Below are 18,795 nucleotides of genomic sequence, written 5' to 3'. Positions count from 1 at the left end.
ATACCCCCCTTCATACAAGACTATCTCTGCTTATGGATGGCGATACTACTGTAGGTCTCTGAATCCCACTGATGGCTTGATTCGCGTCGTACGGGTCTGGGAAGAACGTTGCTGAGGTGCTGAACACTTAGCGTGCAGTGAGAAATTGAAAAAGGCATGAAGATGAACGTGTAGGTTAGGTATCACTTAGTTGGGATTGGCTGACTCGACCGGGCAGACAAAATTGATAAGGCTTAGTGATAACATGGATCGAAACTATTTTTGAGTAGAAGAAACGAAAACGGTGTCGATGACTGTTCCACTATAACGTGACTGGACTGGCTGCTCTAATATGATATGGTATAGTGCCCCCAGATTGAATCCGCTCCAAACTTCTATACAGCCCCATCGGGAAATGATAACTGCTTGAGGCAAAGCACATTATATAATTCTTGGCGTTGACCACCTTTTAGTCCCCTTTAGATGGTCTCATTAGGCGAAAGGGATAGATTCGGACATCCCTGGTAGTCACAAGTATTCTGCGACTCGGAATTGGCAACCATGCAAGAGAGCAAGGGCATAATCTACCAACCTTATAAACCTCCGTCCCCCACCAACTAAATCTATCCGCAGCTCCTGTATAAAACACAGTAAAGAAAATAACCAACCCGGCCAACGAGACCGACGAATCTAACGCACTTACCAAGGACGTAATTATAGCTGCGCCACCACCCATTTTCTTTGCGACGAACAAACACCCCAAAGAACAGACCAACGATAGCCCAACTCCCGTAGTTCATGCCCGTGGCTGGAGGGATGTAGTTCAATCCTCCCAGAAACAAAGGCACGTTGACGTATCGCCACATGGACTTCGGGTAGCGGCGTTCGAGGAGGAAGACCAGGATTGGAAGGGCGCCGCCTAGAATCAGGATGTAGAAGAGACTTCTGTATCCTGAACTGCCGGAGAAGAAGCGTCGCGGGCCGATCGCGACCCAGATGATGCTGGTGTTGAAGTCGGTGCGGGCGAATGGGCATGAGAAGCCGTTGATGGCGTCGGTGGTGCAGATGCCTTTGATGTGGCCCAGGGCCCAGTTTATGACTGCTACTTGACAGATGGTTCCGATGATGATGCCGACGCATTGGGTTAGGAAGACGGGGCCGGGGGATATCTGATATCCTCAATAACAGAAGAGTTATCGTAGTGGATATACGGTTGATGGGATTCACTCACACCATAGAAGCTACAGAGCTTCATATACGGCGAAAATGAAAGCCCATTGGCGATTGTAGTATACCAGAGTCCAACAAACCAATTGTTTGCGAGAGGCTTACTCTCCCAAACGAACCCAGCCACGATACGACAAAATATGTCAACCCCAATTTTGACGTTGGCAGTGGCATAGATAAGAGTCACCTGTAGCTCATTAGCGATGCCATCCATGTCTGAGCAGGCGATAGAGATAGTGAAACGCTCAAAGTACCGGAGAGAAGAAGATAGCACCGACCAGCAAAGCAAACAAAACCCCGTACCAACGCAAGTCCAGATTATAGAACTCGATCGAAAAGATAGCGAAGAAAAGTCCTAGAGCAAGAGCCACCACGTACCACCACATGGGGACGTCGTCGGGATTCCGCACTCTCTCTTTCGTGGAATCCATTTCCTTCACGAATATCGCACGGCTGTATTCCCAAGCACGGCGTGCTGCCGCTGAAAGCACATCGTTATGTTCGAGACCCATCCAAACAATGAGCGAAGCTAATGTTGCAATTGCCAATGCACAGGTATTCAGGGCGTATGTAATAGGCATATAGACCTGATTGAAAAATGACATCAGTATACAAGACTGACAGGTGCTTTGAAAGACCTGAAGCAAACGCTAGAAAGTTTCTTTATTACAGGTGAATAGTTCTCGTACTTCGCAACGTCTAATTGGAAGCCCGTTCCCTCACCCAGGATCCTCGACACATTGTAAACAGCTCCCGTGTTGTCATAAACTAGCACCAGTGTTAGGACAACACTTGGTGATTCAAGCGAACTGAAACGTACTATCAGAGCTTTGAAAAGGCAGGTATCTTGTGTTCCACACATTCATGTAGTAGCACGCCGTGGCGACTATGTACACCAAGAAAACAAGCGCGCCGGCGACATTCGCAATTGCCCAGGACGGTACAAGCAACGGGGACGAGACGTGGGCGACCTGGCTCCCTGAGAAATATAATTGTCATTGCCCAAATTAATTGCTATAGAAATGGGGAAGGGTACCTACAGTCGAGAGTGAGTGGTAGAGGTCCCATGCCCGATGAAACCCTGAACACTTGGTTAACCACGCGATTGGAAGGATTGATCCAACAAGGAAAGCTAAAGTAGCCCAATTCCGGAAACAGGAAATCAGGTAGCCAGTACCAGAAGAAGGATCCCACGAACACAACGCAGAACTTCGTAATCATCCTCTGGACCTGGTGTGTGGGTTGTTAGAATACTGAGCGGAGAAACACTGCAAGAGAGGGAGCGAGGGTTAGCATACCAGGCTCTCTTTTGGCTGCTGTGTCTGTTTTCGTATCCATGCTGGTGGGAATTCTGTTCCGGACAAGCAAGCTGGTTTGGCATATCGTGTGATCGTACTGACCCTGCAAGTGAAACTGTAAACGACTTCTCCCCAAAAGAGCTCAAACTAAAGCAGTGCAGTTTTATGAGCACAATATTGGAGCCCTAAAGCAATATATGGATATGTGGATAGCAGCCACGGCTCTTTCATTGAGCGGTTCTGCCGTTTGAGAATGCTGTGGCCTCTATAGGTTTTTATAATAAACTTGAAGGTCAAGTCGTATTCGAGTCATGTATTAAGCTGATAACCGCAAAAATATAAAATCTCATCATCTCAATAGAAAGTTGATTGATTTTCTTCATTGATAAAACCCGAACAACAAGAGAGGTGTGGATCAAAGTCGGAGATCCCCGGGGGATGAGTACGGTGGCGTCGGAGAAGATAAATCTTCGGGATTGGGTTATTGTTTGAATGAAATAGACATGCTATTGTAATTCTTTAAAAGAGGATACACTTCCAGTTACGCTACTGCCCACATTTGTATGGACATACGTGGCATTTTAACTCAACCTGCTTCTTTAAGTGTTTTGAAATCGGCACTCTATCTTGCTATCTTGCTAAGATCACCAAAACATGAAATCACCAATTTAAGGAGAGTCGGTAGGAGCGGAAGGTGTCAAAGATGAGGATGACGAGACAGGACCCCAAGGGCTTCCGGGCCAGAGCTCTTTCCCCCAGAAACGCGCATCATCCCAATATTCATCCGGCCCCGTACAATACGTCAGGCCCACTACGAGACTTCCATCGCAGTCGTCTGGTGACAACGAAGGATTGGCATCCAAGAAAAGCTCTCAGTAACAGTGTGGTATAGTCCGCAGAACCAGGCGGAGCCCTCGGCGACAGTGGCATTTTCCGGCGGACCAATAGGCTCTGAAGTATAGCCTGTACTAGCAGGAGGACCGGAACTTCTCGCATTGCTGACGAACTTATTGTCGTCGTACGTGCCTCCCTGGGGTGAGAGACAGATGACGCTGCCTCGGATCTGTCGTGCGGATTGGAGATGCCAGCAGTTGCCGTCGAGCCAGGGATTGAACTTGCGCACACCGCCATACTTGACGAGGCCTGAATCCTCAATAGAGAAGCATGTGTCGTTGTCCTGTAGGGTGTATATGTTCTCGCAGCTCAACGGGATGCAGATTTCTCGGCCGGCGATCAAATAGGAACAGTCGTAGATGAGTTCTGAGTTTCCACCTTGTATGGCGGCCGACGCGACGCTATACTCCAGCGCAATTGTATCGCATGTGTCATTTTCTCGTATAATGTAGGTCATATCCGTCAGACACATCGGCTTCGACGAGTCAGGGATCTTGACCAATGGTTCTGGCAGTTCCGTTGATTTATTCAGCCCACACTCCTTGTTGATAATCTCTAGGTTCTCCTGAGCCCGTACATCATAGGCAGTGTATGCGCTCGCCTGCATCATTATGTATTTCTGTTTAAAGCAGTAAGAACACATATCTGCTGTAGACATGGACCTTATACTCGCGACGGTAGGGTACTCGTTAATGATGCTTTGACAGTACTGTCCCGTCTCTGGATCTTTATGACAGGTCTGATTGTATCCGGCATATATGTAGCCCCCATTTCTTGATGGTTTCGAGAAACCAAGAGTTTGGTTGATGCAGCTAGTGGAGACGTTGTCGAACCAGCTCTTCAAGCTGTCTCCACAGCTAGGGGCGCAGATCATGTCGGCCTCCATGGCATCATCAATGTACTTACCAACGTTTTGAGACTTGAAGGTCTTCAGGAAAGGGTGACACCGGATTGTTTGCGAAAGGGCTGTTTTGCAAGCCGAGGTCAGACCCGCAACATCATTGAGGTTGTCCAGTTCATAAATTTGGAATCCAGGGAATATATCTCCTCCAATACTTCGACAAGCGACGAGAATGAAGCACGAGAAAAGATACCAAGTCTGGTAAGTAAGACGCCCAAGCAAACGAGGCATTTTTGGAACGCATTCAATTGAGGAGTTGGGATGGCAAAAAAACTGGTATGTCACCACAGCTTCTAACCAGATAATGACACAGGATGTAGACACAAGCCTAAATGGACTGAGCCTGCTGTAATCCGGAGAATATCCGACCTAGGCTCTCAACAAATAAATTTTATCCTTGTTAATAACCTAGCCAATTCATTATATGTACCTTGGGTGTAATCCTTGCAATGTAGCATTTCTTAATGAGCGTTGAGGGCCAATACAGGGACAAGCGCACGCTTTGTTTAGGCGAGATGCACCACATGCTGACCGTATTAAGAAGGTTCGTGTTATGGAGGCTCTTTTGGTGCAAGATCTAACCCAAAACCAATTGGTGACGTACAGTAAAAAGGGGCTCGGATACCTGGACTGAGTGTAAGGCTATTACAAGGTGCCAGGGTCCAGCCGGAGATGCCGAATTAGGGTTAGCAAGGCTCGGGGGAGGTAAGAAGCTAATGACTAGGAAGGTAACATCGGGCCAAGGACTCCTTAGCATTAAGCCTCTTAAGGGCGTAGAACAGCGCTAAAGCATATGAACTATGGTACCATAGCCCTAGGGAATTCTACGAGGCCTATGGCTCGACCCGATAGATCTGCCAAGAGCCGCAGTTTTCAATAGTCTAGTACTGGTCTCTTTGATAGGCCAAGCTGCATCGGTTCGATCATTGTATACGCTAACATGAGATTAATTCATTTCCACCTCAGGTAGCGTGCGGCAGTTAGCGCATTCGCTAAGGCAGGCATCTATCGTTTCGAGGATACCTATCCTAGCGCAGTTGTATTAAGCTGGCAATGGGGTTATACAAAATTGGATGACCGGGGTGCGTGCTGGTTTTAACTATATTAGCTATCGAGCGCCCAAGACATGATGGACTCGCTGACGCTTTGTCTACGATATGATTCAAATCACTGCGCGGAGGTGAGAAATTATAGACCAGCCAATTATGACCAAACGGTATATGCCTTGGTTAATAGTTTTTCTACTTTTTCTATGGCTTTGCATAGGGTCAAGCCTCCAGAAGTGCAGCGCGGCCAATCCATGTGCAAAGGGGTGCTGCTCAAAGTAGGTTGCGTTCAAATTGGAGATGCGATGGAGGAATCACTAATCGCATGTTACTTTTGATTAGATCAGGCCACTGCGGGGTGGGCGATGAGTACTGTGTGAGTTTATATACTGGCTAACGCAATGGCGCCGTGCACTGACATATCCAAAGGCAGCAGACACCTGCGTGGGTAACTGTGATTACATGGGGACTATGGAGTGTGACGAGAATAGGCATTGTGCTAGCGGATGCTGTTCGAAATTCGGAGTGTGTGGACTAGGCCCAGAATGTAAGTTCCTCTTATGCTTTCATACCAAATGTCCTCACTAACCTAATAATCTCCGATAGTCTGTAGCGAGAAGAACTGTATCTCTACCTGTGGTGCTAAATCAGAATGTGACCCTGGGAACTGGGGCTCCACATATGCGCAGTCCAGCAGCTGTTTGCTTAACGCTTGCTGTAGCAAGTCAGTATCTCGTCGGGAAGGACAGAATACAGATGACTGACACTCGATTTTAGACATGGGTTGTGTGGTACTACTGAGGAGTTCTGCGGTGAGTTCTCATATCTTGTCCTTCAGTTTACCGCACATACATGTGTGGCTGACAATGAGAATTCGGCGTTTATCCTAGGGAACGAGAAGATATGGAGACCTTCTTGTCCGAATGCGACCTCAATTTCTCGGGTCGTGGGCTACTATGAGGGTTGGTCGGACAAACGTTCTTGCAATAAGTTCTATCCATTGCAAATCCCACTAAATGTATACACTCACTTGAACTATGCCTTTGCGACCATCAACCCGGATACGTTCGAGGTTGGTCCGGTAAATGGAGACGAAGCAAAATTCATGAAAATCCTTTTAGAACAGAAAAGGGAAAGGAATTCGCCTCGGGTTAACATTGCCATTGGTGGATGGACTTTCATCGAGCCAAGAGAAACCCCCTCGAAGCTCGATTTATCTCGCTCGAAAGACGTTCAAAAAGAGACTGGACCAAGAGCGACGACATTTTCCGATATGGCCCGCTCAGAAACGAAGCAAAGGAAGTTCTTCAAGTCTCTTATCTCATTCATGGCCACCTACGGATTCGACGGAGTCGATATCAACTGGGAGTTTCCCACCGCAGATGACCATCACGGTCGTCCAGAGGACTTTGTTAACTTTCCGAAGTTCATGGCAAACCTGAAAAATGCGTTGATGTCTACCGGTGGGCGAAGTGAGTTAAGCATGACGATTCCAGCCTCTTATGGGGACCTCAAGTACTTTGACATCAAAAGTTTGGCGAAGCATGTGGACTACTTCAATTACATGTCTTTTGACCTTCATGGAAAATGGGATAGAGGTAGGCAACTTTTAAAAAGAACAGAATGAGATTTGGGCTAAGATGTTTTACCAGAAAGCAAACGGAAAGAACCTTATCTGGGCGCCCATAGCAACCTGACAGAAATCCGACACGCGCTGGACTTGCTCTGGAGAAACCGTATCAGTCCAAGTAAGGTGGTTCTCGGGGTACCCTTTTACGGCAGAAGCTTTGCCATGGCCAATAAAAATTGCAAGGAACCTGGCTGCAAATTTGCTTCTGCAGGAAATCCAGGAAATTGCAGTCAAGACCTAGGCGTTCTCATGAACAGTGAAATCGACGATATCCGCGCAAAGCAGAAGATTCAACCCACCTTGGACAAGGAGGCCGCCGTGCAAATCCTGACCTGGGATAATCAATGGGTCACGTACGACGATGAAAGTACCATCAAGTCGAAATTGGACTTTGCCCGCACTACCTGTTTGGGCGGAGTCATGGTCTGGGCTGTGAGCCATGACACTCCCGATGGAAATTACTCCAAGGCACTAGCAGGGATAACACCATATCCCCTTGACCCGTGGAAGTCACCTTGGGATAACTGGCACCGGATCCCTTGATCGAGTCATATTAGATTTAGGGTGGAACTGTAGAATATCAGCCTCAATGACCGGCTGGATGCTGGCACCTGTGCCGATTCCTGCGATCGGCTCAAATCAAGTATCAAAATATAGTCACACAGGATTGGTATCTATACTCAATTGGTACCTGTTTTGCCAAGGTCGCCACTACTTGAGGACAGCAAAGTAGATAGCTAAGAGACATGGACCTGACTAAGGGTTGAAAGACTCACGTGTTGTACGACGGATCAAGTGGCGGCGGATGGATATATCCTGTGTAGCGAACATCAACTCGCAGACAAATCAGATTAAATTACCCCTACTGCGCCAAATGATTACTAGTGCTGAGCCCAGTTGGGCCTGGCTAACTTAAAACCAAGCAGCGCCCGTCTAATTTGTCACCAGAACTTCCCCATCCTAGAAATCGCTGATGGATGCTTTACCTTCGGAGCTAATTGAGCTAATAGCTCTCTTCGTACGCTCACTTGCCCCATCCTGTAGTGACCAGACTTGACGCCTAACTCACCGACATTTAGCTCAAGGATGAGCTGCAGACTCTCCGCGCTTTCAGTTTAGCTAGCTCTAGGGTGTACCAGCTGACTGCCCCGATCATTTACAGAACAGCCATTATTCGATTCTCTGGCTTCTCTGAGCTCCAGAAAATAGTCGCTGAATATGCCGAGTCAGGCCTCGGACGGCCTTTTCTGACCCATGCTACGAGACTGGACCTTGTGGCCCTACCCAAACAAGTACGCCAGCTTGGTGGTGGCTCGGGTCTACATCGATTCGAAACGCGGGATAGAAGTGTTACCATTGAAGATTTCCAACCGTACGGTGTCGGCTCGTTCATGGAACGATTCATGTCTCAATTCGATCTTCCGGGGTATGGACGCCGGCTCGGGGGGCTCCCTGGGGCCTTTTCCAAGAACGAGTGGCAGCCACTGGTTTCGTTGGTCTCACGGCTGGCCAAACTGAAGAATATGCACTATGCTATACGCAACTCTTTCCCTCGGTCCTTACTTGATGCAGTGCAACAGCATCATCCGACCTGCGGAATCTATATCTGGAGCCCCCAGACACCACGCCTAGACATCCCGGGTGTAGGTCCGATAAAAAACACGATGAAACTGGGTGGCTCGCTCGTTAACGACCTGCTAGACATGGAGGTGCTTCGCTCTCCCTGCCTCCGCGCCATTAATCTAGATTATCCCATTTTTGCTGGCTACCCGAAAACCCTCCATCTAGGCATGATCGTACCATACATCATTCAAGCTCCCGACATCAAGCATATTTATTTGAATTTGGATGGCGAGTGGGGAGTCGAATTTCGGAAAACTATCCAGAGCGTTCCTCAACATACTGGTGATACGTCGCCGCTTGTGGGTTTGCATTCCTTCTCTCTGCAATTGTACCTGCTCGAGGACCTGGCCCTGTCCCAATGGACCCCGGTGATGGATTTATCAGCCCTCAAGAGCCTGCATATCCCCATGCTTGGGTTTTTTCATTGTCCATCTCATCTCAATAACGCAGTATCAGGCCTTGTAAGCCTGGAAAGGCTATGGATAGGAGCTGATCCGGGACACAATGGGTGGACTACTTTTTCGGAGGAATTGCGTTCTATCTTTCAACGACTGAGGCCATTGAAATATCTCTGCATCGAGGGCCTCGAGCATATCTCATTTCTTCACGATATTCTGGAGCGACATGGTTCGTCCTTGGTAGGCCTCATGCTACCACCCGGCCGCAGGCGGGCCTCGATCCCTCAGCATCCTCAGTATGCGGGATACATCTACCCTTTCGTAGACGACACCCATTTGCAGAGAATTGCTCAGCGCTGCCCCAACCTGAAAGATTTTCGTGTCCCGATCCGTCGATCGAAGGGCGACCACGCGGAAGTTCGCACTTATCGGGCCCTAGGTAGTTTCCCTAGTCTACAGAACCTGATCCTGGACCTGTACGGAAACCCGCGACCTGTACTGTCGGCTGAACAGGGGACTTTTTCAACTGAGAACGTGGGGGGGTCTGATATCCCGCACGTCAGCCTGGAAGATGCTTTGATCAATTTCGCTACTGATCAAACACTAGCCACCGCTATCTGGACGGAGATCGTTTCTCACCAGCCATCACGGAAATTGACACGTCTTCGCGTTTCTCCCTGGGGATATGCAATCTACGATATTGAAGAGCGGTACGTACTGTTGCACCTAGCTCGGTCGTTCCTCGTTACACGCGGCACGCACGGCGAGACGGACGTGGTGGAGATCGGAAAAGAGGAAAATGAGGCCGATATGGAAGTCATCGCAGCGCCAGACGAGTATAGGCAGGCGCAACCTTTCCGAGTACCCAGACGAGTCACTCGATTGCTTCACTCGATCTGGCGACCGACACCTAGCCACCCGGACTGGACTACAACTTGGAAGAGCTTCCCCTTGCTAACCGACATGGATTAGCCTTGTGATTGATAGTCAATGTGCTCAGGTGCCTTGCAGTCTATATTTTAGCTTCCGTACCCCTTAACTTATCAAATGGCTGTATATGTAATCTTTAGCTCGGTGTTTTACCTTCACCCGCGTGTTAGTGCAAATTTAGGCTTTTTAGGTACCCCAGAATGCTATGTAGCTGTCCTTAACCTCTCTGACTCCTCTAAATATCTCGGTCCCATACACTCCCACACATGAGCCACTTCCAGAGACGCTTGATTTCGTCTTGTTAAAGACAGATACCATTATTTTAATGATGTAAATTACCCCTTGATCTCCGAGACAGAATGCCGTGCCAGAAAGGCTAAGGTGAGCTGTCTAAATCCCCAACCGAGGCTCGTAAGTGACACTAAATATCAGACAGTGCTCGAAAGAGCGTCCTTCATGCTACCACTGTCGATCGTGGAATAGAGCATGTATTTATCCACCGAAGCCAACTAGGCCGCCTTTGACACGAGAGTTAGTGTTCCCTGGCCAATTCCCCACTTTCTTAGGCTAGACAGGGGTCCTAACATTCATAGACACCTGACTGCGGTCGAAGACCGTCTAAGCACTCTGGAGACGGCAATGCAAAAGTTGTTTCCGGATGGTCAGATGGAAGTGAATATCCGTTCATTGTTGACAGATTCTCTAGCTACTGAATTATCAGTGGACTCTGTTGCTCAGGACGCTCCTGTGGCTGCCATGCAGCAAAGCGATACTGTGATGGGAGACGTAACTCAGCATGACGGGGGCCTCGATATCCCCGAGCTCCCGGATCCGTTTCTCCCAGAGGAAGATTTTACCATGGATCCGAACTCAACATCTCCCATTAGCCATCTAACCTCTAGTCTATCGAGTAATCAGAGCTCAGCTTCGAACGAAGAAGCCTACATTCGGTCATATTTCAGCACTTATCATCTTCTTTATCCCTTTGTTCACGAGGCATCTTTCATGTGGCAGTATCGGGAGATTAGCTCGGTAGCCCATCACACCGCATGGCCAATTCTCTCAAATATGGTTGTGGCGATGGGGGCATGGTCTACTGGAGAGGACTCCTGCAACATGAACATGATTTATTCCGAAAGGGCAAAGAACTGCCTGAAGCAGATCTCGGTGTTGGACAAAGGCAACGTTACCTTGTTGCAGGCTCTCTTGTTGCTGAGTGCGTATAATGAGAAACGCGGTAACCCGAAAGAAAGCTGGAACTTTTTGGGACTTGCAGTTCGAATGAGCATCGGCCTTGGACTCCATAGAGAATCTACATACACGAGCTCTAGCCAAAGCCTGCTGGAAAAAGAGATCCAAAGAAGAGTTTGGTGGAGTGTATATTGCACTGACAGCTGTTCCTCCAAGATCCACGGTTTACCGCTACTACTTCCGGAAGACAGACTGATCGCAGTTCGACCAGTCCTCAACATTTCTGACGAGGTAAGGCTATTAGGGCTCCCTGCATTTGACGAGCAGTACTCCAACTAACTGGATACAGGCTCTTACTCTACAAACAACTACACATCCACCAGAGACTGAAGATCTTCCTATATATACTGGCTTGATTCAGCAGGCCAGTTATCATCGGCTGGCGAACCGTATCTACCGTCGACTACTCTCCGTCGACCAAATCAGCGCACAGGAAATGAAGTCCCTAGAGGACATGATAGACAATTGGCACATCAACTCTTCTCGATATAGCTTGCCGTTCAACTCGAAACAGCTTCCCGAATGGGCTATATTAGCCCGTGACCGGCAGCTTTTATGTGATCGAAGTCTCCGACTCCTCGTTCATCGCCCAGTACTGCTGCGCCTGCTCGATAAAAGGTGTATATCTACATCTATAGAGGGGGTCGCCGAGGATGGAGGGCTCGCTGAGCGGCAGTGCCGGGTCAACGCCCTTCATACTGCTCGGACCACGATCAAGATCGTGGCGAACTTGATCAGCGAGGGTCGATTCTTGAAAACAACCCTTTCGTTTATTTTGTAAAGCAGAACCATTTTACCGTGCAGGAAGTCTAAATACCTGGGTCGCTAATTCTTCGCAGATACGCTCTCTTCCATGCAGTCCTCGTCCCGGTCATTCACTTGAGAGTGGACCCCTCCGTGCCAGATTCGATAACTTGGCAGAGAGATATCGAAGAAACCCGAGAGATCCTTGCGCAGCTATCGCTCGGCAACGACGCCTTATCGTGTCACTTTCTCGTGATTCTCAACCAGATCTGCTCATCTACAATTATTAAAGAGCACCATGAGAAACAGGAGCATTTGAAACAAGAACATGAAACCCCCCCTTCGTTCCCAAGGATGGTTAACCCGGCAGACCTCCGAGCTTCATCTAATGATATCTTTGGAAACCAGGAGCTTGGGTTCATCCACGCATACTCTTCCAAAAATCATCCCGCGGTTACATTCTCGGAATGGATGCACATAAACCGATGATGTACCTATGGTGGTATATTCTTGCTCGAAAGACGCCGTTGGCAAAACCACATATTGAATACTAACGCGAGAATGGGGATATTTAGTTATCTTTGAGTTGGCTACGGGACTGGATCTTGGTGTCTTTGCTTTTGCTGCTGATTTCGATGGTGTGTTACTAGTGGGCCACTCGAGGCATAGGTTTAATTGTTATCTTAAAGACATCAATAACTGCCAGAAGCGCTGGCAGATGTTGTTTAAGAATCCTTTGAAGTACTCAAAGAGAATCTCTAGGTTGCGCTTAGCCATTAACTCCAAGGATTTCAATGTTCTAATACTATTCCAAGATGCACGGTTAATGCAAGCTTCGCATTTCGAACCAACTAGTGAATATATTTAGCGAGTGAATCGAGTGCCTACTTATGAATGATCTGTCGACCTTGTCCCTTCATATCAGAATCGTTCTTCTGTAACCATTTCCCCTAATTTTTCAGACCTTGTTGACTCAAGGCCGAGCCAAAACAGGCAGCTGTATGATCTAGCAATCATCCATATCGGACTTTGAATACATATGTCCACTCTCTTAATCTTGACCCAAGATTCTGGCAAGGTTTATAAGCTCAGAAGGACATTGAACTAGACATAGTAAGTTTCGCCCTCCCCGGTGACACGGCAGTTCTGGAAATCTAACCTCATGCAGTATGTCGGATCCCGCAGAAAGGCTCTTCGACGCGTCCTCTAAGTGGTCTATATAGAACGGCATCCTTATCGGCCTACTATATGGCTTCCGGTTCGGCTATGTCGTATAACCTCTACGAACAATATTTCGCGGCTAGTCAGTTTCCTAGATGTGACCGGCCAGGTCTTGCCTCTATCATCCATAGATCAGTGTCTGATAATTGCGGTGCTCTCCTGTCCTTGGTTCAAAGAACCTGGAAAAGAGGGAAGACTTAGCAAGCACTCATGCTAGCCGTGACTATCGGGGTGAGTACGACAAATCACTATAACATCTGTGTTCGGAAACAAAGCCATGAGAGCTTTCGGCTTATGCTGACCCAGATCGGCGGTTCATGCGCCAATCGGAAACCCCGATACCAGCTGGCAGTTAGTATCATGCCTGCAGAAAGGAGTGAAAGAGGTACGATGTCGCGTTGGCTCCCAAAGACTAAAGTACCTGGTCGTATGGCGGCGACGTGCCGTACGAGGGCGGTTCGAAGTACGTATACCTCAGCGACCAGCAAGTCGCGTATCTGCTGTGCAATCCGCAATTGGCCAATTGTCACGACTGCGGTATATGGTGGTAAATAGACCTGGCCCAGAACAGGACTGTTCGCAGAACTATAATGCCGCGTGGACTCCCTAGGGTGGTGCCTGGTGGGATTTTGAAGAGACGGAAGCGATAGTGGAAGCCGGATACTCTGATCCTGTGGCATGGGATGGCCGGTCAGCTATAGCAAAGCGTTGAGCACCATCCTTATATCAAATGTACCCCCATGGATCAAGAATATATGAGAAGTTCGCCGAAAAAAAAAGTCCACGATGCTACAGTTAGTTTGCTACAAACGCGGCAGACTTTACTGCTCCTCCTTGTTTCCAGGTGGTTTCCCACCAAGGTAACGGGAGAGACATTGGCTCTGATATGAGACAGTCTTTCGAGTACCAAGAAGACACACATTCGATCTAAGGTACGAAAAGCCGTTTGCTTTCTGAGGACCATTGGCCTTGTTTGTGTCCATTGTGAAAAACATCATGTACTGTATGACCGGGAAGACCCTCGTTCAATGCCAATTCTTGATAGCACAAGCCTCGAAGAATAGCGCCAGCGATTAAGGAACGGGAAGCTGGTTGGATAGCTGATTCATAGTCTCAAGAACATGGGTCTAGGCTCTAGAGTGAGAAGATACAATTCGCAATGCTCGAAGATATCTGGCCAAAAAGGGAAGACCTGAAACAAATGCATATTACTATCCATTGACCAAGTCTGGGGACAAGTGGCAAATGTTTGGAAGAACACAAAAGATTTCGACTATATCTATATGCCATTGATCACATACAGCTCGGCAATCTGGTCGAACCTTCCAGAGATCAACAGGGGTCTGTGCTCGAGAACGGAGAAACGAAGAAGAGCGTTGCTGTCCTTCAAGGGTTCTATGTTCTTTGTGGAAAGGACCTGGGAAAAGTAATGTCCTGGCAACTGAATCGGCCACCCACCGCGTCAACAAATGAAAACATGCAAGTGTTTACGGGATTATTGAACTGGGGCACAGAAACTCCCGCAACGGATCTAGCCGACATCACCACGTACCCGTATCCGGGGGAAGCAAAGCTTCAGCTCAGAGAACCAAGCAACCAGGTTATTTGTGATGTGCCGGACGCAGAAATCCCAGTAATCTTCCGAGATAAAATTACCACCGACGCGGAATCTGATCCTACCGGTAGACCGGTTTCCCCGACAGAAGCCGGAGACGAAGAAGAAACCGACAACAACAACGGGGTATTCATGCTAGTATTGGAATTCCAGAAGCACCAGCATATTTGCCTTTTTTGAAGGATATAGGCCTTGTGCTCTTCAGGCACTGAAAAGCAAGAGGATTTGCATGCCAAACAGGTAAGTGGGTATTCCTGCACATCCGTAAGACCGGGACTACCTGAGGCTAATTTGTCGTGCACAGATAAAGAACGACCATTCTTGATACATAACTGCCCATCTCGTTGCTCTCGTGGAAAATTCTGGTCGTAGGCATGATACTACCCCCTCTGGAGGGCCATTGTTTACTGTAAGCCCTCAGATGGAGTGGCTCAGGCACCCTGTTGGAGCCATGCGGGACAAAGATGGGGATGAATAATGCAGATCTCTCGCAACAAGCTCAGAACTTGATGGCCAAGTTAGCAGAAGTTAAGAAACAGCAGCCGGCTACCAAAGATCAACCTCTCGATCTTACCGAGAGGAAGCCTGGCAACGCACCTGTCGCCGACGAGCCTGTCGCTAATTCCCCCATCAAAGAGGAAATGAGCCGCAGTCCTTCTCCCTCTCGTCGTCGCCAGTATAGCCGTTCTAGCAGCTACACCCGACGCCCTCGACTCCATCGCCACTATGTCTTTACTTCGTCTGAAAGATCCCATTCACGTAGACGTTCTCGCTCCTGACGATCTCACTCCCGTCATCACCGGCGCTTGGATAATCGTCTTTTGCCCGATACTACGCGTTGGCTCGCCAGTCCTTCGAGACCTGGATTTTCCTCTTTCATTCATTTGCTTCGCGTTGCCGATCACCATGAGACTCATGTCGCGTGCCCGTTTTCATATGGTAGTTTATGTTCTTGTTTTTCTTTCCCTTTCTCATGATGAAAAAACCCCGCTGCCAAGTGTCGTCAACTTGGCGCCTTTGTTCTGTATCTAATTGCCGAGGACGCCAGTGAGGGGGTTGGCCACTCTGTTGGTTTTATCCTATTCGTACCTGCAAGGTCCTGGCAGAGGACGTGAGGCATCCTCTTAGATGACTGGAATGAACAAGACACTTTAAATTTAGACCTCCCTAGATTTACCACTCGATCGTAATTTAACGTAAATAGCGAACAGGATGGCAGTTGGCGTTATTGCGGTCGTCATGTGCTTGTTCATGTTCCTGTTTCATGCGAGTACAAGGGGAATAAAGCGGCGTGCATTAAGGCTATGAGCATGGTTGATCGGAAGCTGGGCAAGCTGCGCAGATTATTGGATCTGGAAGGCCTTTAGTTTACCAGTTAACCAAGATGACGGAGTACGATAGATGGAAGCTTACAGAAAAACAGTTGTTCCAAAGAGATAGATGGATTGTGTTAGATTCTATGAAAGTATGAGGAGAGCTATATAGAAGTATAGACAGAATAGCGGATCATTCCTCTTCGTAGGCACCTTCACGGTCCTCGAACTCCATGAATTCGCTTTCGTTCGCCTGGGCACCCATCACTAGCCTCCATGCATCTTTCACCACGTCGATCAGGCTATCATCAAAAGCAAGATCGAGGTTGGGCGGCGGGAAGCAAAACGTATCATTGGAAAGGCGCGTGAGCGAGGGGGCTGGTGCTCCAGCTTGTGTGCTGGCGTGGCCCAACTGCGTATAACGCAGGGACCACACAACAGCTGCATCCGGATCGGCGGTTGATTCAAGAAGCTTATGGATCGCCTGTTCAATCAAGGCCTGACCCTCGGCACCGGGAGAGGCAATGCTACCATACAAAACACCTAACACAGTTAGTTAGCATTGATGCAAGACCATGCAGCGTGGCAAGTTTAAATGAAGATGCTCATGATCAGATTATAAATTTTCAACATAGCGTTTCAGGCAATGTAGATAAGTAAATTTAAGAAAGAGTCATCATATGAGCAGGGAGGCAGGGGCAACAAGAAGGCCAGTGGCGAGGGAATGATATTGATAAGAACTTACTTTGTCCTGACGGGCATTCCCCAGTCTCGCTCGAATGTGCCAAGATATAGACCGGGGGCGAGTCATCTGCCCGCCCCAAGGAGCTCGCTGGGAATACCACCACAGCTCCAGCAGGGACGGGGGCACCTTCAGCTGTGACTGGGAAAAGGTTCTCGAGTGGAGATGAAACAATCGTAATTGACTTAGCTACTTTGTCACAAGTAGGACGTTCCTGGTTAGGAAGGTCCCACTGAGAACCAAGCACTAATTTTGTGTTGATCGTCTCGTCGTTAGACAGGTGCACATCAGCACGCGCGACTCCATCACCCGTTTCAGTGGAGGGATTCATAGACTTGATGCCAGCATTCAAGACATAGACTCCACCACCGACAGCAAGGGCGCGGCAACCGACCTGGGATAGCTCGGCACCACCGCCCCATTTTGCCAACAAGCCGCCGAATCCAGGACCGAACACGCCAATGGATGCAAGGTGTCGCTTGATGCGGGGCACCGCAAATCCAGCAGATGTTTGCTGAGGAGCAGCTTGTGACAATGCAAGAGAGAGCAAGGGATCGTGAAGTTCAGCGGGTACGTGAAACTTCGAGTTGAGGTACTCCGGGAGAGAAGACGAAAGATCTTCCTCCTCGGAACCTGCCTCATCTTCTTCAGGCTTTCCGATATGACGGAGAAACCTCATCAAAGTCCGCTTAGACTTGACCGTGATCAAGTCATCCGCAAAGATGTCTTCCCGACTGCTTGGTACTCGGTACAAAGACCCGCTGCCGTTGTCATCACCGGACGAAGTTCGGTGAATCCACCAGCTTCCGACCGCTTGAAACTCTAGCTGGCGGTAAACCTTTGAAGAAACCAAAGTAGGCAACAGTCGAGATCGAGAATAGATGAGTTGCGGCGAGAGTGACAGGGTATAGGCCCTGGAAGCCGACAACCGGGTATTATCCTCCGGGCAGTGGATAACTGCATCTTCAAAAGGGAAGTGTTCGGGCTCTAGCTTGTAAAGAAACGTCAACAACATACTTGACTATTTTATTAATGCCGACGCTCACCTTGATTTACTTTGGTAGCCCATTCCTGGGCTTCCTGCAGACTAAATGCTGCCTCCGATCCCCCATAATAAGGGTTCCGGTCAACATGAAGTACCTTCTTTCCTGACCGAGAAAGGGCACTATTTGAACAAATTAGCGATTGAATGTTGAGCATTGTAGAAATAGAACTCACAGTGCCAAAAGTGACTGGGCCAGACCGGTGCCAGAGATTGTTACATCCCATGGCGTCTCAGAAAGCGACTCCATTCTGGTGTTGTGGCCGATGATAGCTGGAAATCAGTCAAGTTATTGTATTTACAAGGGTGTGCCCGGCTATCATCACGTCGGGTGACACGCTGTTGAATGCCTCTGCAGCAGGACCTTCCAGCCCATGAGTGGTGCGTAGAGGATCATTCGTTCCGAGAACGAAAGTATTTTTCGAGGGAGAAAAGAAGACGAAGGACACGCGCAGAAATACTGCGGGACCCGCTCTCGTGCGTCACGTGTTTGGAAGCTCCGTAGGTGGGGTCATCATGTCGGCCTTGTTTTTATGGCATGTAGCACAATATCATTACGGGATAATCTGTCATGAGTATGCTGATTAGGCACTGCTCTGACATGTCGTGGTATTAGATATGTCAATTTTTTGTGAAAGGATGCCATCTTGAACTCCATATACCTACATTTTACTGTGCGGAGAAGGGTTGTTATTGACTTGCCAAAGCTCTCCAGTGAAACTGTCTCGGAGCACAAGTTCAAAATGCAAAATCAAGATAGAAACAGACCTAGCTTCATTATATACCAGCCAAAAGCCAGCGAATAAACACTCCCTGCAAGCTCGCGTGGTATCTGGAATCCATACTTCGTGCTCCCTTTACGGTATCTCAGTGCCTAAGGCAGAAGAGCCATGAGCCATTCCCAAAGTGGCTAGACTCGGTCATCTGCGCGAGTTGAAATT

General features: G+C 48.4%; 7 protein-coding genes across 7 annotated transcripts; 4 read left to right on the top strand and 3 right to left on the bottom strand.

Annotated features, from left to right (window-relative positions):
- Nucleotides 1–448: 448 nt before the first annotated feature.
- LDX57_009289 (uncharacterized protein) lies at nt 449–2,274 on the bottom strand (the record flags this gene model as incomplete). The annotated part of the gene is made up of 7 exons (XM_046091015.1): nt 449–456; nt 683–1,148; nt 1,211–1,393; nt 1,461–1,793; nt 1,877–1,974; nt 2,027–2,185; nt 2,247–2,274. 7 exons carry the CDS (start codon nt 2,272–2,274, stop codon nt 449–451), a joined length of 1,275 nt encoding a protein of 424 aa, XP_045946990.1.
- Nucleotides 2,275–3,315: 1,041 nt separating this feature from the next.
- LDX57_009288 (LysM peptidoglycan-binding domain-containing protein) lies at nt 3,316–4,530 on the bottom strand (the record flags this gene model as incomplete). Its single annotated transcript, XM_046091014.1, has 1 exon — nt 3,316–4,530. One exon carries the CDS (start codon nt 4,528–4,530, stop codon nt 3,316–3,318), a length of 1,215 nt encoding a protein of 404 aa, XP_045946989.1.
- A 1,277-nt stretch (nt 4,531–5,807) lies between these two features.
- On the top strand, nt 5,808–9,968 carry LDX57_009287 (glycoside hydrolase family 18 protein; the record flags this gene model as incomplete). The annotated part of the gene is made up of 6 exons (XM_046091013.1): nt 5,808–5,892; nt 5,952–6,069; nt 6,123–6,157; nt 6,236–6,943; nt 6,998–7,407; nt 8,055–9,968. 6 exons carry the CDS (start codon nt 5,808–5,810, stop codon nt 9,966–9,968), a joined length of 3,270 nt encoding a protein of 1,089 aa, XP_045946988.1.
- Nucleotides 9,969–10,682: 714 nt separating this feature from the next.
- On the top strand, nt 10,683–11,958 carry LDX57_009286 (fungal specific transcription factor domain-containing protein; the record flags this gene model as incomplete). Its single annotated transcript, XM_046091012.1, has 2 exons — nt 10,683–11,408; nt 11,467–11,958. 2 exons carry the CDS (start codon nt 10,683–10,685, stop codon nt 11,956–11,958), a joined length of 1,218 nt encoding a protein of 405 aa, XP_045946987.1.
- A 1,903-nt stretch (nt 11,959–13,861) lies between these two features.
- Nucleotides 13,862–15,208, top strand: LDX57_009285 (uncharacterized protein). The gene has a single exon (XM_046091011.1). It carries the CDS (start codon nt 14,572–14,574, stop codon nt 14,935–14,937), a length of 366 nt encoding a protein of 121 aa, XP_045946986.1. The 5' UTR covers nt 13,862–14,571; the 3' UTR covers nt 14,938–15,208.
- Nucleotides 15,209–15,221: 13 nt separating this feature from the next.
- LDX57_009284 (uncharacterized protein) lies at nt 15,222–15,536 on the top strand (the record flags this gene model as incomplete). The annotated part of the gene is made up of 1 exon (XM_046091010.1): nt 15,222–15,536. One exon carries the CDS (start codon nt 15,222–15,224, stop codon nt 15,534–15,536), a length of 315 nt encoding a protein of 104 aa, XP_045946985.1.
- A 645-nt stretch (nt 15,537–16,181) lies between these two features.
- Nucleotides 16,182–18,397, bottom strand: MRS6 (putative Rab geranylgeranyl transferase escort protein). Its single transcript, XM_046091009.1, has 4 exons — nt 18,031–18,397; nt 17,859–17,977; nt 16,816–17,799; nt 16,182–16,613 (listed from the first exon to the last, which is right to left on the bottom strand). The coding sequence occupies exons 1-4, from the start codon at nt 18,102–18,104 to the stop codon at nt 16,264–16,266; spliced, it is 1,527 nt and encodes a 508-aa protein (XP_045946984.1). The 5' UTR covers nt 18,105–18,397; the 3' UTR covers nt 16,182–16,263.
- Nucleotides 18,398–18,795: the final 398 nt, after the last annotated feature.

This window comes from Aspergillus melleus, assembly GCF_016097325.1.
Source record: "Aspergillus melleus strain CBS 546.65 chromosome Unknown contig5, whole genome shotgun sequence".
Lineage (NCBI taxonomy): Eukaryota > Fungi > Ascomycota > Eurotiomycetes > Eurotiales > Aspergillaceae > Aspergillus > Aspergillus melleus.
The sequence above is the reverse complement of the archived record's forward strand: the minus strand, read 5'-3'. Positions and strand labels throughout refer to the sequence as shown.